Consider the following 24,824-nt stretch of genomic DNA (forward strand, 5'->3'; position numbering starts at 1 on the left):
TCATAAATACCTGCTGTAAATATTCGTACAGTATAAAGTAAAAGGCATAAAAAGCCTCTACTGTTGTGTGTTTCTGTGTCCATTGTCATCTTTGCTAAGAAGTATACCTCCAGTTCAAAAATGAACCCTGTCACACTGTGACGTATAAATGGCACCCAACACAGGGCTGGTTGTGTATTAAGGTGGCAGTTGTAAACACAGACAGTGGATATGTGAGAGGAAGGAGATGCTTGCCAAGTTACTGAATCTAAGCAGACTGGTTACCAGAAGTTTGCTAAGGCTTTTGGTAGACTTGGGGAGGAGGGGTTGGGGAGATGGAAGCATGCAGGAGATTGTAGATTCTATGGGTGCCATAGTAGCATCTCAAAGGGAGGAGAGGCAACAGTGGGAGAGAGTCATGAGTAATACTCAGGAGGAGCTTGAGCAGGAGCAAAGGAAATGAGAAAGAAAACGTGAAAGTCAGGCAAGAACTTTCAAGCAGCTAGTGCAGAGGCTGAAAAAGGAGGGAGGTAGACTAGTTGGGAGGGAGTTGGCAAGAGAGGAAGAATCTGAGGAGGAGGTGTGGTGGCTGAGGCCACACCTGTGCCTGTAAAATTACAAAGGACGGGGGTGGAGGAAGTTCCACAGGGCTGGCCAAAAAGAAGCTAAATGACTAGAGCTTAGTGTTTGGCTGGGAAAGCCCTTCGAGCGTTCACACAATTGCCAGTAGCTCAAGAAGGAGGTTATGGTGCTGTGAAAGAGGCAGTTCTCCAACACTGTGAAATCAGACTTATAGGCATAAGTTCTGGGAGCATGTGTTTGATGCAAAGCAAGGATTTCATGAAGCATGAGCTATCCTGGAGGAGGCAGCTGCTAATTGGTTACAAGTGAATGTCCCAGACAGAACTGTGTATAATCTATTACAGCTGATAGTGTTAGAGCACACAGATCCTGCCTAGACCTATTTGTTTCTGGGCACTGGAGCACCAGCCAGAAACTGGGGAGGAGGCAGTAAGACTCTCTCAGAGCTATGCAGCAGCCCAAAAAGTAGAGAAGGATACCAGAGGAGTGGCAGCTGATGACCAGAAGAAAGGAAGGTTGGGAGAAAAGCAGGCCCTCTCCTCCCAAAAGAGGAGCAGTGTGTCCTTCTCAGAAAGGGAAAGTACCAAGGGATGCCCCTAAGGGAGACAAAGGGACCTTAAGCAAGGCAGCTCCCATTAAATGCTTCAAGTGTGGAAAACCTGGTCATGGAAGCAAAATGTCCCAAAGAAAGAGGTAAGCAGCTAGCTATGCAAGGCCTCAGGGAACTGCACGGTCCCTGGCCATGGTCCCAGTCAGGATGAAGAACACACTATGCAGGCTCTAGTTGACACAGGGAGACACATGTGCCTAATCAGAGAGTTTTTGGTGGGGAAGGTTGTCCCAAAAAGGAAGGAAGGAATCTAAAGCATCTTTGGGGATGCAAGGAAAATCCCCATTACAGAACAGGAGATGTGGGTGAGGGCCTGAAAATCACTGCTGTGTTGGGAGTGGTCAAGGGTCTTCCACATGATATGGTGTTGGCGATGGATGTTCCCATCACTAGGAGAGTGCTGGCTAGCATACTAGCAGCCTCTCCAAGCAGCTTAGCTGAGCCCCCCACACCCCAATTCAGGCATATTAGTGACAAGTGGCAGCAAAAGAAAGCTGAGAAACAGTCACAAACATCACAGCCCAAGGGAGATGAATTTCCCTGTGATGGGGATTGGCAGGCAGACATAGGTCCTCTGCAAAAAATTCAATAGTCTTTATAAGGCTGCTGGAAGGTAGTCTTGCATAGTGTACAGTCTGCAATGATAAACCATCTTTGTAGAAAAAGGAGGAGTGCTAGTGAGGCCCAGAAGGGACCCAAACACACAGGAAGAGAGAGAGCAAGTAACTGTGCCAGAGACATTCAGCGCTATGCTACTGAACACGACACATGAAAGCCCTTGGGCAGGCCATCTAGCATCAGAAAAGATCTTGGCATTTACAAAAGCAAGGTTCCATTGGCCCAAGTTGACCCAGGATGTGGTGAGGCATTGCCAGTCCTGTCCTGAGTGTCAGAAAGTCAGGCCTAGGTCAGGGCAGGATAAAATCTATGTGCTATCTATTCTTGTAGTGCCAGTCCCATTTTCAAGACATGGGATGGATGTATTGGAGCCCTTACCTAAGACCAGAAAAGGGAGAGGTAGAAATGTTTTCTATCCAGATTGTGGGAGTAGTACTCCTACCATATGCCAAGGTTAATGCTAATGCTGGCAGAAAGCTTGTTGTTCCTATTCTAGACATGTGAGCATAGGTCTACCGGGCTCTTCCCCAAAGAAAGGGAGTATGTGCCATACAGAGTTTGTGGCCTGGCAGGGCCACTGTTTTGTTGGTGTGAGGAAAAAGAGAAAAAAGAAAAGCTCACTTTTGGCCTTGAAGGGCAGCTGTGCTGTCACAAGTCTGATGAGCTGACCTGGCTGCTAGCTGGGCCTGGTGTGGGGAGATTTTGAGCCAGCAGTCCCATTAGTGTAGCAAAGTAATGTAATTGTAAACTGCCCAGAGTCCTTCCTCTGGGGGGAGATGGGCAGTAGCAAAATTTGATGAATAAATAAATAAATAAGGTATATAGGTGTTGGGAACTAGAGCACTGGAGGGACATCCACTTCCTCAGTTGCTGTGGGACATGCTGCCAGTCTAACCAAAAATTGGAAAGAGAGAAGGAGTGGAGAGAAGGGAGACCTGTGAGGGATCTGCCTGGTTGCAGGCGTGGCTTCACCCAAGACCCTGGAGGGGACAGAGGGAACTGGCTGCTGGTAGGGAAGCCCTGGTTTGGGGGTAAGAACTAGGCAGAAGACCCTGAGAAGGGTTCACAACACCTCTCCAAACCTTATTTTTTCAAACCATCCTTTCTTCCATTACACCCATACCACAATTCATACATTTCTCAGAGCTTTACAATTTAGTTTCTGTGTCTGTACCTCCACCAGAAGAAGCCAACAAAAGAAGGTACTTCAGAATGTTAAACTGTAGCCTGTGGAGAGCAAGAGCTAAGAAAAGTAAGAACTATGTTTGAAAACCCATGAAAAAGAAACCAAGACATTTAAGCTATGATAGTGAGCTCCTTACATCAACCAAGCCTTTATGCATTTTCCCTGCAGTTGTTAGCATGAAGATAAGTGAGGTTAGGATTGTCTAAGTTTCTGAAATAGGTCAGAGCAAGGATAAAGTGGTACATGCACAGGCGTTCAGTCTGTTAGAATAGAATATAGAATAGAATATTAAAATAGTGTCTACAAAGTCAGGGACACAGTTTGCCCAAATCAATATGTCTTACTGTATAGACATTGGCCTGTAATGATTATTGCCTTTCTTTCTCAGCATATAACCATGATGCAATGATTCTGATGGCATATGAAATGCACCTTATAGAGTAGGAGAAAAATATTGAGTTTTGAGTTGAGGGCCATGGGCCCAAACAAAATGAAGTTGAGTGTTCTGCTGATTTTAATAAGACATAAACTTGCTATATGTGTAAGCAGTTTCTTCCATAAAGGAGTGAAAGCCTTGCCGTGTTGGAATTAAGTCAGGTCAGAAATGCTATGACTAGAATATAAATAGGTAAAAGATGTGGGGCAATAATTTACAACTCATTCCTGAAAGGAAAAGGCCTTGTGGCTTTTTGTTGCCAATTTCATCTTACCAGGAACCACATTTTCTTACTACTTGAGGTCCATCTAAGAGAAATAGTATAGTGTTAGTCTGATTTTAATATCTTTTTTCCTTTTCTTTCAGGGATTAATTATCTGAAGGAATTTGCCATTGCTTTTGGCTTTTCAGCACTCAGTTGGTTTGTCACCTTAATTGGCACCCTTCTCATAGCAGCAATTATTTCTCTTATTGGACGATCTCTTTGCTGGTATACCCACTGCTATGTATCCTATTTTCTCTATGGATCTGCAGCTCTGGCTAAACTGATTCTTGTGCATACATTAGCCAAGAAATTTTATTATAAAGTAAGTAGTGTTATGGTTTATTGCATGATTGAACATAGTAACGATTATTTTTCCTTTCAAGGCCTCACTATAAATATAAAGACCTCTGTTAGATGAGTCAGACTACCTAGCTCAGTATAAGTCTTCTCTAGGCAGAGGTCTAGCCCAGCTTCTTATCGGATCCTTTTTAATTACAAAATGCTTTGGTGTTTTCTCTAAATTGCTTAGTGGGGCAAAATTTCCAGGTGAACTTCACTATAACAACATAGGCAGTTCTCATGTGTGAACTCCAGATCATTTTGATAGCCCTCTGACCTTTTCAAAGTTGGGCTGTCAGAATGCAGAGATAAAATGGTCTTCAGCAGGACAATGCTGACTCTTTTCTTAACCACTGAAAGCCTAAAATAGCTGTTTTAAACTTCTAGTACACCCACACTTGTCCAAAAATGTGATAAATTTTTGCCTTGGAAAGCTGTCTTTTCCTGTTCTCCTAGATTGCTCTTCACACTTACTGTAGCTGTGCTTTTCCAAAGGCTTCTTTTTGCATCCCTGATATTTGTAGTTAGACATCGTAGACGCTCCTGGTTGGTATGGTTCCCATTTCCACAGGAAGTGGAACTTCCTATATATGTCTACTCAGAAGCAATTTTCTGCTCTTAAAATGCTTGATACATTGTCCTCAAATTTAAATGAAAAAGGATTTGCATTTTTATTGTTTTTCTTTTCCCAGCATACAAATGAACAGTTTCTAGGAGAGATCTTCTTTGATGTTCCAGTTATATTTTGGACTATTTCACTGGCTCTACTTACTTACCTGGAAATTTCCTCTGCATTCATTAGTGCAATGTGGGTAGCATTTCCACTTCTTACAAAACTAATGACCTATAAGGAATTGAGAGAAAAAGGTATGACAACAATGGTTTTCTTCATAGGTTCTGGTAAGACAGGGGTGGGCATCTTTGCAGCCCAGGTTATACTTTTATAGCCTCTGAGAGCTGGTGATATAAATCGTGATAGTATGATGTCTTTGTTGGCATTTGTGCAGAGTGCTGGAAAGCGTTTGGCCCCAAGAGATCAGAAAGAACACACCAGGCATTTCTATAAAAATAAGTGTATTTAAAGAAAGCATAGAACATAAACAGTTTCCTTATCCAGAGCTGGATGGGCTCAAAAGCTTCTTAAATACAAAGAAACATATTTACAAGCTCACACACAAGTACACGTGCTGAGCAGGAAAGAGAGGCTGCAAACATGGGGAGGGAAGAGCTGGCTCTGCTCTGGCAGAGCTGGCTTATTTAAATGCAAATTAAGCAAGGAAGTCAGGATGGTTTCGTTTTCCCATATAAGGTCATTGAACAGTTAACCAAATGGGTCCTGACCTTATCACTCTGCCAAACACTTAAGAAAGTATTCAATTACCATGAATACCTGGCTCCTCTATGACTTGCTCCTTGCTTAACAACCTGAAATACCAACAGTCTTCATTCTGGGTAAGACCCAACATTTTCAGCCCTTTTTGGAATGCTTACGGCATCTATTTTGCCCCTTAAACCTCCCAACACAGAAAGCTCTCCCCCAGGGAATTATTGGCCCAATTTTGGCAGGTTTGGGGTTTTTTAATGAGATAATACCTTAAGCAAGGTTTATAGCATTCATTTGTACATTCAATCCCTATAAACCTCTAGAATGGCAAAACAATTTTGGCTTCACCTACTCCAGAAGGCCCATAATGAGGTACTAGGGACCTTACACTTACCCCTGTAAGGCAAGAGATGACCAAGCCACGTGCAGCCCTTGATGTAGTTTCATGCAGCTTCAGTGAAAAGTTCAGACCTCTGGCAAGAGCAATCTATGTCTTTTTTGGCAACCTGCTGCATGGGGAGAAAAAAACAGGAAGTTGGAAAGAAAAAAAAAGAATTTTCAAATTAAAAAATGTACCAGAAAGCAGACTTACCAATTTTGAACTTCAGCATTGCAATTTTTGTTTAACCATCTTAAAATAGGTAGGCTTTGGTGTCAATGTGCAGACTTTCCCGCTCATCCTTTTTAAATTAATTAGTATTTAGTTGTACGAAAAAATTGAATGAATTATTCGTAATTAGTTCTTAAACATGTTTTAAAAAGAACAGTAGCTGATTTTTTAAAATGACACGAAAAGAGCTATGATGATTTATATTGCCAGAAATTCTGGTCAACCTACTTTTTAAGCCATTGTTTAAACAGTTTAGTGGTCTTACCTTTTTTTGTAAGAAAGTCATAATATATTTGCTTTCAGACAGGTTAGATTTATGCTTCCATACTACTTTAACCGTTTAAGATCTAGAAGGCTGAACAGACTGTGCACTGGCATAACAAGATCCAGAGATGCTCTGAACAAATGGGGCTATCCAGTGGCCTCTGCCCTTTGTGAATGTGGAGACATGCAGATATGTACGCTTGTCCTCTGTGCCCTGATCAATGCACATTTGGGGACCGCATGACAGCACAACAGAACGCAATTAATGTTGCCAGTTTCTGGGCAAGATCTGTTTAACTTTTATATATTTTAACTTTTATATCTTATATTTTAAATTCTACATTTTACAGTATGCCTTATTTTAATTGTGAAGCTCCTGACACGAATAAAAAAAATTTAGAAGGCACTGAGAAAGATGGTAAAAATCTACAATATAATATAATTTCTATATTGTAATCTGTTTCTGTCTCTTCTACAGGTGCCACAATGAAATTTGTGACAGTTTATCTTCTGGGAATGTTTATTCCACACGTTTATTTATTATACGTCAGCCGAATTATGCTTGAAATGTTCAGTCCCATCATGGGACGCAGTGGTTCAGAAGTTCCACCTGATGTAGTAGTGGCTGCTTTTATTGTATTAGTGTGTATACTTCTATCTTCCTATTTGGTAAGATACTTTTAAAAACTTGCATTCTATGGATCTGAGCTTATTTAGTAACTTTAGAACAGTATATTTCCTATCTGCTCTCTGTCAGTTTTTGCATCTGAGAAAAAAATGTATCATTTGCATGCACAATTTTGCTGTGAAGGACCTGATGTGATGGTGACTGCTTTCACACAAAAAAGGCATCTTTGCTGCAAGCAGAATTGCAGTTGATTGGGGCATCTAGGGCTATTTTGATGCTCATAACTTGCTATGTTCCATTTACAGAATGGAGAGGATAAAGACCAATAGGCATTATTCCCCCTCTCATTCTAGCCACAGGCATCACCTTCTGACATTCTGAAGCAATCTTACTTTTCAGTGAGCATATCTATGGCTATGCCTATCAATTTTATTTGCAAATGTCCAGTTAGGCTCTTTCCTCCATACAATATCTAGTCAGAAATCTTCCAAGGGCAAAAATTTGAAATCAGGCAACACATTTGTGCTGTAGACAGTTCTTTTTTATTCATTAAAAATAATTTGCAGTAATAGAATGGAATGTCAGATGATGTACAGATTCCCCTGGGTTGAATGAGAGTGCTGCCTTGGCTTGCCTTTTGCATCCAACTGAGCATTGTTTTCTTTGCTTCCCCCTATTCCCACAAACACTAAAAAGGAAAAATTGCAATATTTAAAAATAATCAGGAAAATGCAATTAAAAATGGTTTATGCTGCAGTGATTTGGAATATCCTCTGCTTCTTTTTCCTCCCCCCTCCCGCCTAGCTTATGCAGTTGTAGAGTAACAATTTTTTTAAAAAAAACAGGAAGGGCACAGAGAAATCAAACTCAAAAATATTGTATCCATTTAAGACCAAGAGGAATCATCCTTGTGGATGGTCAGTGACCATTAGGGATCACTTTTCTTTTTCCATTCTGTAGTTTGCATTCCTCAGTTGAGAAATGCAAACTACATTTTATGATTTAAATGATAAGGCCTTTAAAGAAAATTTTTGTTTTATACACGCACAGAGACAGACACACAGGTCATTTTCAATCTTGGCTTTAGATGGATAATTTTCTCTTACGTGAACTGAGATGATCAAGTTCAAAATAACCATTTACAGCACCCATCCTTCTGCCTCCCATCAACAAAATATTAGTGTCCTCCATCTTCATGAATTTTGATTTGTGCAGGGTGGCTAGTGGAGTTCACAATCTATGGAAAGGAGGCTGAGAGGTAGAATTAAATCAAACTTCTGTAATAGAAAATAAAGTTGTGTGCCTTTTTTGTTGCAAATTATGTCTACCCTCTTAACTGATCAATAGATTTTTGCAGCTTACTTATATGGAAAGATAAAAAAAACTGCAAGGTACTAAAATTTCATTTTCTGGAAATGTTCCTGACTCCCTCCTGCTTCTGAGATTTCACAAGATATCTCTGCAGCTTTAAAGACTAAACTTTCTTTTAGTTTTTTTAAACTGTGATGTCCAGAAAAGCATATTCTATAGAACAACAGGAAATGTGCTTGCCTACTTCATCCATCTCTTAGTCAAGGAAAGTGCAGGATCAGATATCTGTGCTACAAGAAACACTGCGGATGGCCTTGGTGAAGTCAGTAGTTTTCAACATGATCTCTGATCTGCCACAAATTTAGAAAATTAAAATAAAATTGTGTAAATTAAAAGTTTTTTTAAAAAAATAGTTTTTTTAAAGTTTGCATGCTTGTTTTCCAGAAATGATTCCAAAAAATTAATCCCTTTCCTTTGTTTCCTTCTTTTTTTAGCTCAGGTTCATTTATCTGTCGAGAAGCACAAAGATGACATTAATATCTTTGACAACCATTTTTATAGTGACATTCATCCTTGTTTGCAGTGGAATCTTCTTCCCTTTCAGTTCAGATTTGGCAAACCCGAGGCCTAAGCGAATCCTTCTTCAGGTAAAAAATGTTTCTTTTTACCTGAAGTGGCAGAGGAGCTTCTTCAGTGTTTGTTTGTTTGTTTAAGGTTCTGCTTGAAAGGATAATCTCTGCCTTAAATCCAGTGGTTTCAAGTTAATATATGTGCTTTATTTCCATCAGCCCTCATACTCCCGTGTGTTTATCTTACACTCTTTCATGTGCCGTTTTCCTCAGCCTTGGATCATGTCATTCCTGGACTAGGGAGATGGTAACTGAAGAGGAACAAGAGAGTGAGAGAGATGTGCACTGATTCTGACACCTCCCAGTTATCTCATGGTTTAATATAAGAGGGTGTCTTGGCCATTTGGTTCCTAATATAAAATAGGGAAAGACAATCCAAATGATGGATCTACAAGTCTTAACAATCACAGACCTCTAGCCATTTTGGCTGACTTTTGGGAGGGTCCTATTTCTTGCACACAATTTATAATCTGCCCCTTATGGGAAACGGAAATGGCCGAGAGGAATTCAGCAGCAATTCTTGTTCTTCATCTCCAGAGGTGCCCAGTATGTAGCAGCTGCCCTCAAACGTTTTGAAGCCAAGACATTAGCCCATAAACCCAGGAATTAATTATCAGAACTTGGAAAGGCTACAGTTAAAATTCCTAAGAAAGCTATTCCAAGTGGTGAAATGTGTGCCTAATGTTGCCTAATGTTGCCCTGCAGGTGGAGGCAGAACTGACAACACTTGAAATGAGGGCTGTGTGTGTTCACATACTAGCTAAAGGTTCATTTCCAACCTCAACCTCTGGCACAGCTAACATTAATCAATAAATATGATTCCTCCTGAAAACTCCAAATTGACAAATAATTATATGAAACTGGATTTTTCAGGGAGACATTCATCTTAGGACAAGATCAGGCAATGGTGGTGCTTAAGCAAGGGATCCTTGATATCAAACAGAGTATAGTGAACTCTCATTAGGATAGAACTGGGCCATAGCAATGCATACTTCAAAGCAGCCTTGTATCTAGATCAACTTACAAACAATAAATTTCAGCGAGCGTTTACATTATTATGGCTCAGTATTATACCATCAGCTGGATGGAACATTTCATAAAATCCCATATGCAGAAAGGCTCTGCCCTGGTAAAGATGGTAAGAATGAAACACAAACTCATATTCTGTTGTATTGTGCAGCAACTTTGCAGCAGTGACAGTTACCTTGGGATTCTTATCTGCCAGTAAAAAGATGTTAGTAGCTGTTTAGGTATGTCATGATAGAATACATAAACAGCTACTAACACTTTTTTACTGGTAGATAAGGATCCCAAGGTAACTCTCACTGTTGCAAAGTTTGTTTTCGCAGCTTGTAAAACTCACACATTGTTGATAACAAAATAGTGCAAGCATGATTGTACATTTTTTACCTTGTATGCCTTATTTTATTTTGTACATTCGATTTTATATGTTGTATTCTGTAGGTTTTATTTACTAAATCTTATTTGGGTTGCTGACATGTAATAAATGATTTGATTTGATTTGATTTAGAAATGGAAATGGAAATGGATGCATCCTGCAGATCAGAACAAATAATTAAACCAACCTACAGAAATATTAGGCATTTCCCCACGTTTGCTGGCTGGTTAGATGCTCAAATAGAGCTAAGGTGCTTGAATAGGTGGAATAAAAGTTCTGCACCATGTCAACTCAGATCTGTTAATTAAACAAGTGTGTGGTTTGCTAATAGGTGTGCCTTGTAGTCCAGATTATATACATACTGGATGTAAGTCCCTTTAAAGCAAAGCCCTTACAAAACAGTTCACATAACAATAAACATAAAACTATAATCCTATGTGGACATTTGAAATTGTACTTTAAAACAAACCAAAGAATAATAGAACATGTCTTTTAAAAGCATAATTTAATTTGGGCATATCAGTCAAATAGTCCAAGTTAGTCCCTTCTTTCTAAAAAACCCTTTAAAGGCTTTTGTACACTTGATTTGGTTCTGTGTTCAATTTGGAGAAATGTAAATTTATAAACTAATCTCAGTAGCAGCTTCTCCAACTGAGAAGACATATATAACTAGGTGATAAATGAACATTTTACCATTCTGTACATCTAGTACATTCCCATGTTGCTGAAATTGGAGTATTTGTTTATTCCTAGCAAACTTGGCTACTTATAACAAGTTATTCCATCCAGAAATTTATATAAAAATGTGTGCATGCAAAATTAATGGTTATTACTATGAAACTTTGATTTAGCAGAGCTCAATACATTGGACTAAATATGGAATGGATCAGATTTTTACAATGATTTATGCCGTTTGCTTGATAATGTCATTAAGCAAATAGCATAATTGGCTCCATTGGAGCAGGGCCAGCTCTAGACATTTTGTCAAAGTCATATTCTGGCACCCCCTATGGTTTGGCTTATCTTCTGATTTTGTTAGGAATTTCAAAAAGGCACCCTCTTATTTCTTTTTTTTTTTCTTTTGAGTTTTTGAGCTTTACACTTATGATTTTCAGACCCAGACAATTTTTTTCTTTTCTTGGTCATTTTCCCCTATTTACTGCGTATCACAGTATCACAGTAAATAATTTTAATTATATCAGCACCCATTGTATGTCATATGACAACAATTCTGCAAAATTATATTTAACCCTTGAGTGGGCATGCTGGTGCACAGAGTGTGCTATTACCGCTTTTAACTTTCATAAGCTGATAATCACCCAACTTGTTCATTCAGTGCCTTCCTATCAGACCTATGTCTTGCTTCAGTAATATTATCAGCTTCCTGAGGTCCATAGCTGCAATCATAATTTCTTTTTCATGATGTTGCAAGTCATCTGGTTAGTGTGCTGTTCACTACCACTTGACCAACTTTGTGGGTGTTTTCAAAAAGTGTACAAAGAAAAATTTCCACACCAACAAGCAAAAGATTATCAGATGTTATAGTCTATTGTGTATTTTGGAAGTTTTTTCAATTTTGTTGCCCCTAAAATTTGGAGCCCTAGGGGACTGCCTAGGCCTAGAACCGGCCCTGGTTGGGGTAATTATATAATGCTATTTTTGCATTTAACAGACATTCATGAAGAAAGGACACCCCTTGCCCTAGCAAGCAATCTGTTTTTTATCTGCTTCATGGACAGCAGGCAAAGCCTTAGCAAATTCTTGTTTTGTCATTTTTCCAGCATTTGAACAGAAGATTTCATAGCCTGGATGGTCACTTGGAAAAAAGCGATTCTGGAATATGGATTAATGGGCTGGACTATGGTGGAATATCACACATCATACCCCACCTACCTGAGCTCAATGATTCTATTACAGCCAGATGTGAGGAAGGATCCCCCCTCTGTGGATATCCTTGGATCTTACCTGTGGACTACTTATTTCGGTTGGTTGTAGCCCCACCTAATGAACCATTTAGTTTTTAATAGAAGTATCAATTGATGTAATACATTTGAAAAATGTATTTTCAGTCTTCAAGGGAATCAGTAAACTTGTTGCATTTTAAGCCAATACTGGGAGAAGGAGACCAATTGCAAAATATTGCAATGCCCCTACCAAAGGGTCGCTTCAGCTCAAAGCCACAATCAGACTGGAAAGAGTCCTATAATGCAGCTTGGGGCCTGAGGGGATTTGCATATGGGAGAGCTCTGAAAGATGGGAGAAACCATGACATTTTTCTCTCTTCTCATATCCTTTGCTGGACTGATGGGGCTGTCTAAGACTTCCTGTATGGGTCAGGAAGGGTTTTTTGTTTTAAGGAGGCAATGGCAAACCACTTTTGAAACCTTGCCAAGAAAACTGCAGGGACTTGTCCAGGCAGTCGCCAGGAGTCAAAACAGACTCGAAGGCACCAAAAAAAAGGATAAAAAGTCCTGGGTGCCATGCAGAAGAACTCTGGCTATTTGGGAGCTGTTTTTTTTCCCCCTCCCTTTTCTATTTAAGTTTAAAGTGTTTGAAAAATCCTAATGGATCCTAATCTTTTCTGAATGGGCTTGGCCTCATCTGTCAGTAATGCCATCAGACTTGCAGTAGCTCTGGATATTCCTGACTCTGTGTGGTAGGGCTTCTTCTGCTTGTCATTCTGCTCTGTGGAAGTTTTCAGCTTTGAGCAAAACTTTGACCTTTTCGCCATTATTTTCCAGGGATAAACAAGTTTTTTTTATTCTGACAAACAATACTTTGGCAGATTTTTTTTATTTTTATATTAAGATAAAAAAGGCTAATAGTTTTGATTTCCACTGCACATAAGCCTGTAACATTTTTTTCATATTCAGTGGCATTTTAGGCTCTAATGTACTCAGCCATATTGTACAGAATTCTTTCTCAAACAAAATTAACATGAAACAGTAATTTGAAATATTTTAAAGGACTCTTATGCTGAATTACATTGATAATTTTTTTTTTAAAATCCCTTTTTTAAATAGGAAAACAAGGTATCTTCCTGCTCCAGCAATAACCCCCCAAAATCCTATTCGCTTTCAGCTTCTCTCCAAAGAGCAAACACTATGGGATTCTACAAAGCTAACCTTTGAAGTAATAGGTGGGTGAACATTTTGTCATTCTTTGCCTGAGAGTTTTAGTAGGGGAATATTTGAGCTTAGCAAGTAGCTAGCTAAGGAGAATTGTCTAAACCTCAGGGCCAAGTTCTCAGAGATAGCCACTCAGTGTGAATGCAGCGTGTCACAGACATAACATGCATGTTATAGGGTATACCTGAACAGATTCTTTACTATGATAAATTATGCTGTGAGAAATGTGCCAGTCTTTAAGGTGCATTAAAATTTTCCTAGATGCTTTTAGAAGTATAGTTTGGAAATTAATAAGGATATTAGGAAAGTATCCTTTCCGGGATATTAGGAAAACTAAATAAGCAGTTGGCACATAAGAAAGTTTGCTTTAGATTGAAAAAAAAATGTGGCAGCTCCACCATCCTTTCTTCTGAATTTATGTAGCAATCTTTTCTTTATCATACGTGTCAGGTCCAAGTCACATGGCATTGTATCTTCGACTACATCAAGGCTCAACACTGTCCACCTGGTCTCTTGGAGATGGAACTCCTGTTGTTAATAACATAAATGGAGACTACTTTGTATATTATTCACATGGGCTCCAGGCCATGCCCTGGCACTTCTGGATAGAGCTGAAGGTGAGTTTATTCCTCAAGCATCACATTCGTTTCTTAGAACTCCATCTGCTACTCTGGTAAATGGTTTGCCTTTTGGGAACAATTATTGATTCATCTTTATCTTTTGAAGATAACACCCAATTGCCTTCTAATGCTATTAATCTGAATATGCATTTTCTTTCCTTGAAGTGCCCTTCATATGATGAGGTTTTATATCTTTCATTTCAGGAATAAATCAAATCAAAGCTGTCCATGACTATTAGGTTCTTGCAATTAAATCAAAACAGTGGATAGAAATTAATCCTGTACACTTGTGTTTCCTTACTTGAAACTCACAGAATTCCTGTGCTGTTTCCAGATACTCACTTAAGATTGCATAAATTACCTGTAATTGACTTACTATGAAGACAAGGTAGTATATAAGTACCATTAAGGATACCATGGTTAAAATAAACCAGAAAAGGGAAATCAGAATTTGTCTAGTACTGGAGAGAGGGTCTTGAGAAGTGTCCTCGTATCTAGCAGCAAAATCCCAAATAATTGCCTTTATATTGCTTCCAAAAAGTAGGAGTTATTTTTCTATCTAGATATACAGTATCTGAATTATATTTTGATGTAGACTGGTACTGGCAAAACAAAAGCAACAGGATGTCTCGATGTTCTGCTCTACAAGTTTGAATTAATATTCTGCTTTCTCAGTTTTTTTTAATGGGGAGAAAACGCCTTCTATATCCTCCTGTACATAAACTGACTTGCCCTACATGCAGCCTATCTTTCTTCTGATTTCACTTTTCACTTCTATGACTTGAACATACTTATTAAAGAATAGTCTAGGGAATGTTCTTAGTAGCTTAGAAGTTAGTGTATTCAGTTGTCCAGTTTATGTTCCTTATCCTTTTTCTTAAATGGGGGGTGGGGGGTGAAGAAGTGCACAGGGGAAGGCGCTGTCTGGCATACTAGCTTCTGGAAGATCTTCAAAAAGCCCTTTCCTACTGACCTTCATAATGGTGGAGGCACTCCCTCAGATAGGAAAACCTAACCCATTTAAGGCTTTAAATGTCAACATTAGCACTTCAAATTGTACCCAGTAGGCAATGAGCAGACAGTGCAGATTTTTCAATAAGGGAATCATATGTTCCTGTATCTTGTTCTGCCTAGCTACCACATTTTGCAATTTCCTGATATTTTTCAAGAGCAGCCACACATTGAATGAGTTGCAGTAAAGACAGGGGATAGCTGTGCTTCTCCTTGATATAGAATTGAAAAGGACCAGTCCATCTCCTGGTTGCAGTGGGAATAATTTCTTTCTTATTTTTCACATATTCGTTGTAACAATTCCCCAGAAACGTTAATTAACATAGGCTCAGGTATTTAATCTTTTTCCTCAATTTTGTTTGCCAGGTTTTGACCTTATCCTATAGGTTTAAATAAGATTTTGTTTTCAAAACAGACAGTTTAACATTGTTTCAGTCAGCTTCTTCAAAACTTTAGTTCCTTTGGTTTCTTCAGCTGACTATGCCTTTTGGTTCAGATTTTGCAAGCTTCGAATTCTACCATTACAGAGTGCTGGGTAGGAATAGGATTCAAATAATCAGACATGGGCTTATTTGCTTTTTTTCCTTTGGTTTTTAGGGTTCGGACAGATCCACTAAAGGAATGGTCACCCTTGCTATAGTTACTCATTACTTCTTTGGAGAAGATCAAAAGTCACCTCAGTTACATGCTTTACTAGAAAGATTTCCCAACTGGACATTTCCCTCAGGCTGGGCTTCTACCTATGACCAGTTTATCTTTTAATCTATAACTTCTGCAAAGGTCAATTGTCTCTAAATTGTTGGATGCCACTTATGTTCATAGGGAGTTTAGGTGAGTTGGAAAAGATGGCATTAGTGACAGAAAGAAAAGCTATGAGGAATAATTTAGCCACAAGTATATTTCAATGGCAGTATTGTAAGTCCTCTTTGGGGAAAAGGACAAATTGGTTGTGTTTCTTTAATGCAAAAAAAAAAAAGCACCTATTTGTTCCACTTGAATAGTCAGTTCACCTGTTGACTAGATCGCGTGAAAGCTGCCTTTTGGAAAGTAGTATTACAATGGCCCTCCTTGACATTTTGTAATAAAAGGCTTTTGTGCAGGAACTGCAAGCACAATATAACATACTTTACTGGCTTTAAATAACACAAGTACTGCCTTGTCCTTAATATTTTGATAAGCTGTGTTCTAATCAAGTAAAGAAGTGTTTTAAGACACTGTTAAGACGGTCCATCATGGAGAATATGGAGTTTAATGGTGATTGCTGCAATAATGATACTCATTTTGAATGCACTCTGTAAGCAAAGCTCTTCAAATTATAATGCCAAAGAACTTGATGGTCAATCTCACTGAATTCCTGAGTTTGCGTGTTCTGATTTTGCTGTTTTTCCTTTTTTTTTCTGGATTCTTTTGCTCTACCAAAGTAGAGCAAAGTCCACATTTAGCTAACTTCTCCATGGCAATCAAGCAGCGTGTGAGCAAAACAGATACATATGCATCCAATGTAAGCATCTAGCACCAAACTTCTAAGGATGGAGCCACCACTTTGGCCTCCTATACACACATATATATGTACATATATATGTACAGTTTGTATTTTGGTGATAATATGCTGATAGATAATTAGTGAATTGGTTACTAATAATTATTTTTATTTATCTGATTTTTCATGAGTGTGTCATACATAATCGAGTGGAAACTGCAATTTTGTACAAAATTATGAAAAACTCAGGGGAAATCAAGTGGTATTACTGATTTCTTGTCTATGTGTAAAAATTGTGCTTTTACCAAAGAAATAAGAGTAAACAACTCCTGAGCCAGAAGAACTGTAAAGGTGGCATGAGCCTCTCTGCAGAATAGCACTGGGGTTTTTTGTCTTCTTGCATAGACTTTTCTAAGGGTGTAACCCTGGAGTCCTTGCAAGGACACTCCAGAAACTATAGAGTAGCCTGACACTCTCTCTGGCCAGGGGAGCAGGTTCATTCTTGGAGAAAGACCTCCAATCTCCCAAGTATCTTCCCCTCAATCCTTGCTGCTCCAGACTTGAAGACTAGGAAGCAAAAAGGCGGCAGGGCAGTGGAGTGCAGGGTGGCCAAAAGGGCAGAGATGTGGGGGAGATAGGCAGGTGGGGGAGTTGAAGCGCCTGTGTGGTCTTAAATACAGGCAGGCTGCCAAGCACCCAAATTCTGATGATGTGACTGAATGGGTGCTGCAACCGCTGTAAGTTTGAGGACTGGTCGTAAATACCATTTGTTCAGTGCCATCATAACTTTGAATTGTCACTGAATGAATGGTCATTAAGTGAGGACTACCTGTATAAATTTCACAAATAAATAAGGAAAAGAATGCTCTTATGAGGAATTCAAAGTAAAAAAAAGGACATGGTAAATGCCATTCCCTCCATGTTCTATAGAACAGAGGTTAGATTACCCACATCTGGTTCTTCCTTGTGCTATATAGTTGCTCTGTTAATACCCTGTATCAAGAAAACTGAAGTGTACAAAGATTAGAAACCTCAGGGCATATGGAAAATAGGTTTTAAAGTAAACCATTTTGGTAAGAGAGGAGGGAGGGATAGAAATTAGGGTCTGAAATTTCGGATCCCATCAGTTAGGGGTTTCTTGATTTTTTGGGAGATACCATTTAAACCATGGTAAAAAATATTAAATGGAAGCTACCCCAGCCATTTGATTAATTCTGTTTTCTCCTCTGTGAGTCTATTTAAGAAAAAAGTTTTAAAAAACCAATAAATTTTAACATGGTAACTTGAAAGACCAGCTTGGTTTAGTGGTTAAGGCATCAGGCTAGAAACCAGGAGACTGGAAGTTCTAGTCTTGCCTTAGGCACGAAGCCAACTGGGTGACCTTGGGCCAGTCACTCTCCCTCAGCCCTAGGAAGAATATGGCAAACCACTTCTGAAAAATCTTGCCAAGAAAACTGCAGGGACTTGACTCAGAAGCACCAAACAAACAAACAAAAAACCTAAAACAGCTCTGGGAGGTGAAGTGTCAGAAGAGTTCCTTAGAGCGACTCTGGTAAAAGATGAACAACATGCAGCAGCTTGAGTAGTTATGGGTACAATTGGGTTCACCTATGTAACCACCATTTTGGGAACTGCATTGGCTGCCAGTTGGCTTCTGAGTGCAGTTCAAAGCGCTGTTTGCCACCTTGAAAGCTCTATGTGACTCAGGGCCTGGAAATATGTCCACCTTATTCAGGTTGAATCCAATCATCTAGTGAGAGAGAAAAGGGGTCCCATCATCTAGGGAATGCAATTTCAAGGAACCCTGGGTTTAAGACATCTCAGTGATGGGTCCCATTCTTTGGAACAGCTTACCCTGAATATCCAGATGACTCCTTACTACATTTTCAGGGAATATAAAAACTCTTTAAAAGGGTCTTCAGAAAAGCATTTGGGAATGGGTCAGAATGCTAGCTCCAGATGGTGAACACTGGATTGACTGTGTATAATTCTAGTAATCAATTTTTGTTTTTACATTTACTGCAATGATGCTGTAAGGCACTGAGAATCGCCAGAAATTGAGCTGTATATAAATTGCAATAACAACAGCAGCATCATAGACTGGACTATTCCTCGATGTTAGAAAATATAAAACTGGCCCTTGCCAAAATCTCAGGGAAGTTCTTCCATGTACCATACACAGTCAATCCAATCTTGAGCCCTCGTTCCAGATGTGTTAGACTTCAATTAGCATGGCCACAAAGGCTGTAGGTTACGCAATCAGGAATTTAGCAAAGGTGCTGCAGTATTATTGGAGGCCAGATTAAGGAAGGCTGCTGTTTGTATTTGAAGTAAAAAGAATGTTGTGCAAGCATCTTCATTACCTAGTTAAGTTGCAGTGGTATCTTAAGCTGTTCTTGGAACTCATAGAGATTGGAATCTGTCATGTTGCTGCTAAATTGTGTATGGCAGAAAGTAATAAACATGATAAGAGCAATAGAATTAACATCTAGTTTATATTCACTCAAAAATTAATTTGAGCTCTATTTGATTTAGGCTCTATTCACATTTACTTCCAAATAAAGGTGACAGATCAACGTATTTGTTGATTTGGGATATATTTTTTCAACATTCTCCAGCTTTAACATTTGGCACAATATAAAAATTACTTGTAGTTCTAAATCAGATAAGCATTGACTTATACTGACTCAGTTTCTTAGAATATATTGGATAATTATAACTCATAAGGTAGTTAGAGTAAATGCAAAATGTTAGAACAATGTCTTGCTCTATATATTGCGTGGTAGAACTTGTGTCTTTGATGACAAAAAGTGCATTTGCTATCATAGTTGTCAGTGGTATGGAAATGGAGATTATCAAGTCAGCAGTTCTCAATAAATTATTTGGGAGATTCAGATGTCCAGGTGTTGTGGTGGAACACACCTTCTTCTTCCAGATATTTCTTTCATTTATATGAAAGAAAAGTCGGCTCCAAAATGCTCAAAATCATATAAATAAGCCACAGAAGTTTTAGGATTCTGTTCTGTGGAGCGAGGAAACAAAACTGGAACTTTTTGGCCTGATGGATCAGTGGTATGTCTGGAGGAAGAAGAATGAAGCATACGCTGAAAAGAACACTCTGCCTACAGTTAAGCCTGGTGGTGGCTCAGTGATGCTCTGGGGCTGCTTTGCATCCTCTGGCACTGGAAATTTGCAGTGTGTGGATGTCAAGATGGATTAATTGAAGGATCAGGAAACCCTAGGAGAAAACGTCATGCTGTCTGTAAGGAAGCTGAAGTTTGGGCGTCATTGGACCTTCCAACAGGACAATGATCCCAAGCATACCTCAAATTCCACTAAGGCCTGGATGCAGAAGAAGTCCTGGAGGATTCTACAGTGGCCATCACAGTCACCTGACTTGAACCCCATAGAAGATCTCTGGTGGGATTTGAAGAAGGCAGTTGCAGCACGGAAACCCAAGAATATGACTGAACTGGAGGCCATTGCTCATGAGGAATGGGCTAAGATTTCTCAGGAATGCTGCCAGAAGCTGGTGTCTGGCTATGCATATTGTTTGCAGCAGATCATCACAGCAAAAAGGTGCTCTACTAAGTACTGAAGATGCTTGCCATGAAGGGGTTGAATAATTTTGAGATTGGAAAAGTCATTATAAGTTGCATTTTCAGTTGAATTTGGGGGCATCACTTGAAGCATTTCTTCTGTTGAGCTATTTCAATTGCTTTTGTTTGATTTGTTCATTGCAAACAGCTGAAAGTCTGTACATTTTGGCAATCAACCTGATTTGCAATGGGGGTTGAATAATTTTGTTTGCAGCTGTATATTAAGACCTATTATACCAGGCATTGTATTTCAACATACAGAAGACCTTCTTTGAAGAGGTTAAGCATTAAGTATGAATTTTTGCTATCTGACCTACAGTATTCAGAATACTGCTCTTCCTAGCAAAGGAGCTAGTTTTATTTGCAGAGAGCCAGTGTAAAGTGAAAGGAGGCTCATGAAACTCACCAGTCGGTAGAAGCCCATCTTTCGACTGCCTGCAATCCTGTCTTAATGTTCTGCAGCGTCTCTCCGTCAACCTCTGAAGACTGCGCTAGACTAAACACCTGATTGATTATTGAAGATTCTCGAAGGATAAGGCCTATGATCACGCACCAGTCCAGGCATCCTGCTTCCATAAAAACATGAAGCAAATACCTACAAAAAGACCCAAAGTCACTTTCTAAGGCAAGAGAAACGTTCAATTTTCCCACAAGATAGTTATCCTTGGTCCCCATGTTCTAAGAACTCAAAGGAATCCCAAAGACACAAATGATACAAACTCCAAGCTCGTTTACCGCAGCTGAACTTGTGATTTGTGTGGCCCTTTGCTGGCCAGCTCCAAAGAGAGATGTTCCAACTCAGACTGCGTCAGACTCAAGGCGGAATAATTTTCATCCACCATAGTCCAGTCTCCATCCACAATAGAGCTTGTTTCTGTCAGATCTGTTGCAGAGCCAATGCTCCCTTCGTCACCTGTCAAATGCAGCAAAACAATGAATGTTTGAGAAACGCTCACTGAAGTTACACGGGAAGCCTGGCGGAGTACAAAGTAACTTGGCCAGAGGGTTCCTTTCTGCAATCGTTAAGAGCAAACAACTTCCCTAAAAGCAACCTGGCCTATTAGAACTAACATTCCGTATTCAGGTTTGAGGGTAACGTTGGACTCCAGCAACCCTGTCAATGCCCCGAATGACTCAGGCCTATTCTCCTGAAGCCTCCATATTAGGAGTTTGGGATCTGAGGCTCAGCTTCTCTGGCAGACGTGCATATTACTTAGATGACGATGCTTTGCACTGCCTGTCAAATCTGCAGTCACAAGGGGTTGGCACAAGGCAACAACACAACACAATAAACTGGGGGGAGGGGTTCCAGGAGGCTATGCTTAAAATTCATCCAATGCACACCCACTAAAGGTTACTCAACTCCTGCCAATTTCACTAACGTGGCCACACAGGTGTCTTTGTTCAACAAAAATCCAAACCAAGTGATAAGCTATTTGTGAAAATAAACCCATTTCCATAGAACATTAACATTGAAGAACAAAGGTACATGTCTGGGGGTTAGTACAGCAAATCTTTTGCAAATACATGTAACAAAATTCATTAGCCATTTGAATGTTAAAATAGCAGAAATATTATGCGAATTCCTGGATTTTAAAAAAATAGTTATCTTTTATCATTTATTGTTACTGACAGCTCTATAGTGTATTTTTGCATTGTTCTAAAAAGCATGGTACAGTTAAAATTCTGAATGTCAGCATGAACCTGTACAGACAAAAATGGAAAGCTTACTGTATTGTAAACCATTTGCTAACGATGGATCTTTATAAATAGTCATTGTGTGTGACGGCCCCAGTACCAGGATCTTAAATTTAGAAATTCTCCAGACAGTCCATTAGGAAGCGTAAAGAATTCGTTAAAATCCGATTACACAGGACAGTTACAAGGCTCTGAATAATGTTTAGGCACCAAAGCATTCAAATTAAATCATTCCCTCTGACATATTCCCTCCTCCCTGTCTCATCTCACAAACAGACCTCCTGATCTTCCCCCTCCTATCTCCGTAGACTGAGTTAGAGTCCAGGTGTCTTATCAGCTTGTCCTTAGAATGTGATTGACAATCCTCTCTTGTCTGCAAAGCTGCAAGAGCCAACACGTGTTTGCTCTTCTCCTGGCATAGCATCTAGCAGCTGACACGTGTAGCAGTGGCTTCATGGCAGGCATGCAAAGCCAGCCTGACATCGTGTTAGTACAGTGTTTCTCAACCTTGGTGGCTTTAAGATGTTTTAATCCCCTAGCGTGCTGGCTGAGGAATTCTGGGAGTTGGTCCACACATTTTAAAGCCACCAAGGTTGAGAAACACCGTGTTAGTAAAACAATTATTAGACCACAGTTTTAGATTCAATACGTGTAACAGACAATACAGAGGGGTGCTTTAGCTTAGCTTTCTCTCAGCCATGCTGTTTGCTGGGTACAAATAACATTTATTTAGAAGAGTAAATCATCTAGAAGGCTTCACCTGCTGTCCTAAAGTAGTGCATTGGCAACAGAAGTCTGTACATGTCTACCCAGAAGTAACTCCCACTGAGTTCAATTAAACTTCTTCCCAGGCAAGTGAATGTAGCAGCCTTCCTAAACCTTCCTGGAACCTTCAGGCAACTTGAATAGCAGAGTCATCATGCTGGTTGGAAATTGTAAGGTGGATTCTAGTTCCTCTGCAGGGCGCCATATTTGGGATGGCATAAAGAGTCACCATTTCAGAAATGGTGAAAAGGAAGACGTGTAAAGTTAATTTGCGTTAACATTTCAATGGAAGAGTTTTCAGGTAAGTATTCTTTCTTAGTGCCTGGTTTGTCAGGTTTTTGCAAAGAAAGAGAAGTAGGTACTGGGTAGGAAACAAATAATTCCTGGCAACTTAAGTAGTTCTTTCCTCATAGTTTCAATTTATGTTGAAACTAACATCTTCAGCACCACCTACATATATGGCAACAAAGAGTTATGTGTATGAGAAAAAAGGGAAGGGCACATGAAGAGGGCAAGCTGTGGACAAACAGCCACATGTATTTAATGCAGGAATGAGGATTAAAGGCCGGAAACGATGGTAATTGGTTTTGGAGGGAAAGTGATGGCATGTGTTATCTGTAGACCTGTGTATACATGTATTCCTGTGTTTGGTGGACAGAAAAAAAAATGCATCGGAATCTATATAGAAGAGCAGTTATTTCAGAGAACTAGAGACAATGATGGAATTGGGCAAGGGATTTTTTTTTTTTTTTAATTGTATGGCATAGCAATTCGGTGTTCATGCTGCTTTTTCTTGCTGGGAAATCCTTGTGAGGTCCAGCAGCCAAATGTGTAGACTATTTAGCTGTGACAAGTCACATTCCCAGGGTGCACCATGAGGCTAGCCTACATTGCACCAAGTTGGGCTGAGAGAAAGTGACTGGCCCAAGGTCACTCAGCCGGCTTTCATGCCTAAGGTGGGACTAGAACTCACAGACTCCTGGTTTTTAGCCCAGCACCTTAACCGCTAGACCAAACTGGCTCTCTGGCAGGGGATGACATCTACAGAGAGATGGAAGGCACAGAAATAATAAACAATGGACGCATTGAATAACTGAAGTTGCAGACGAAATAAAACAGCAAGGAGCTTTGTCATAAAACAGAGACATTAAGGGAATGACACTGCAGCAACTATGATTAGCTATATCAGAGGCAGCAAACAGGTCAAGGAGGTAAAAAGATGTTTGTTTGTCAGCAAGATGATGATAAACATTACAAGAACGGTAACATGTCAGGATAGTAGCAGATTAAAACAGTGAACACACTGGGAATTTGGAAGCAAAGTGAGAACAGGTTTAGAAAAGGGGAATCAAGAGTGCAGTTAGGAATCAGAACATAATGAAGTGGACATTTAAGAAAATTGGTTGTTGGGAAGGGAAAGAAATAACGTACAATAAAGACTCGGGGATTGAGAGCTTCAAATAGAGGGAATCTCCCAGGACATGAGCAAATGTGAGGAAGGAGAGGCCTCTTTCAGGAATGAAGAATAGAAGGAAATCCAGATAGTTGAATTGCTTTATGAGCCACGAATAAGAAAAGCACAATGTCCTTTTAGGATTTAAAAGTGCCCACTATCCTCTTGTTTTAGCCCAAGGACTCCAAGTACTACTATAAAAAAGTACATCCATTCTGGATCAGGTTATAGCAGGGCAGCCTGAGATTAGAAAGAGTAATGGCAGGAATGAAGGGAAAAATGCTGAATTAGTTTTGCCCTTTTTTAGGAGAAAAAGGGATTGGAAAACCTGAGGCATCAGGTATTATTAACAGCTGTCACTCCATTCACAATTCAGTGAGTTGTTAGAGGCAAGGCGTAGAAGTATCTGAATGCTCAGCACCCCTCCAAAATTCAAACTGCTGACATTGCTGCTGCCAGCTAGGGCAGAGGTAAGAGTGGCTTGTGGGAAGACACAATACCCATTTTTTGCTTCTTGCAGTAGCCAGCTGATACAATCTCAAAATGGCAGTTCTCTGCCAAGTAAGATTTTTGAATTGCAAGAATTCTTCAATACAGTACTGTTTTGCAGTCAGTTGAAAGGAAGATGCTCCCTACTTAGGATAATTGAACCACCTCCTTGCTAGATCATGCAGTTGTATTCTTTCCAATCAATGGTAACTCCCTCCTCAACCAAATGAATATTATGCATGTGACAGGAACTTCTTCCATCAAGACTAAGGATGAAAAGTCTTTACTGCTTAACCCAACCTTTCTCAACCTTTTGACTCTTGAGGAACCCTTGAAATATTTTTCAGGCCTTGGGGAACCACTGCACATTCAGGCTCAAATATAGGCCAGAAGTTACAAAA

The 24,824-nt window shown here is 39.6% G+C and overlaps 2 protein-coding genes across 2 annotated transcripts in view; one reads left to right on the plus strand and one right to left on the minus strand.

The window, feature by feature from the left end:
* The window catches only part of ERMP1 (endoplasmic reticulum metallopeptidase 1), a 39,503-nt gene extending 20,184 nt beyond the window's left edge, over positions 1 to 19,319 (plus strand). The window contains exons 8-15 of the mRNA XM_063295071.1: positions 3,778 to 3,998; positions 4,708 to 4,882; positions 6,692 to 6,882; positions 8,647 to 8,799; positions 11,962 to 12,164; positions 13,204 to 13,319; positions 13,759 to 13,925; positions 15,537 to 19,319. Of these exons, the coding sequence (XP_063151141.1) occupies positions 3,778 to 3,998; positions 4,708 to 4,882; positions 6,692 to 6,882; positions 8,647 to 8,799; positions 11,962 to 12,164; positions 13,204 to 13,319; positions 13,759 to 13,925; positions 15,537 to 15,701 (1,391 nt within the window). The 3' untranslated portion in view covers positions 15,702 to 19,319. The remainder of the gene's footprint in view (positions 1 to 3,777; positions 3,999 to 4,707; positions 4,883 to 6,691; positions 6,883 to 8,646; positions 8,800 to 11,961; positions 12,165 to 13,203; positions 13,320 to 13,758; positions 13,926 to 15,536) is intronic.
* Positions 19,320 to 20,240: 921 nt separating this feature from the next.
* On the minus strand, positions 20,241 to 22,672 carry LOC134492546 (guanine nucleotide exchange factor subunit RIC1-like). The gene is made up of 3 exons (XM_063296706.1): positions 22,477 to 22,672; positions 20,754 to 20,931; positions 20,241 to 20,613 (listed from the first exon to the last, which is right to left on the minus strand). Exons 1-3 carry the CDS (start codon positions 22,517 to 22,519, stop codon positions 20,421 to 20,423), a joined length of 414 nt encoding a protein of 137 aa, XP_063152776.1. The 5' UTR covers positions 22,520 to 22,672; the 3' UTR covers positions 20,241 to 20,420.
* Positions 22,673 to 24,824: the final 2,152 nt, after the last annotated feature.

Source organism: Candoia aspera, chromosome 2 (genome assembly GCF_035149785.1).
Source record: "Candoia aspera isolate rCanAsp1 chromosome 2, rCanAsp1.hap2, whole genome shotgun sequence".
NCBI classification, from domain to species: domain Eukaryota; kingdom Metazoa; phylum Chordata; class Lepidosauria; order Squamata; family Boidae; genus Candoia; species Candoia aspera.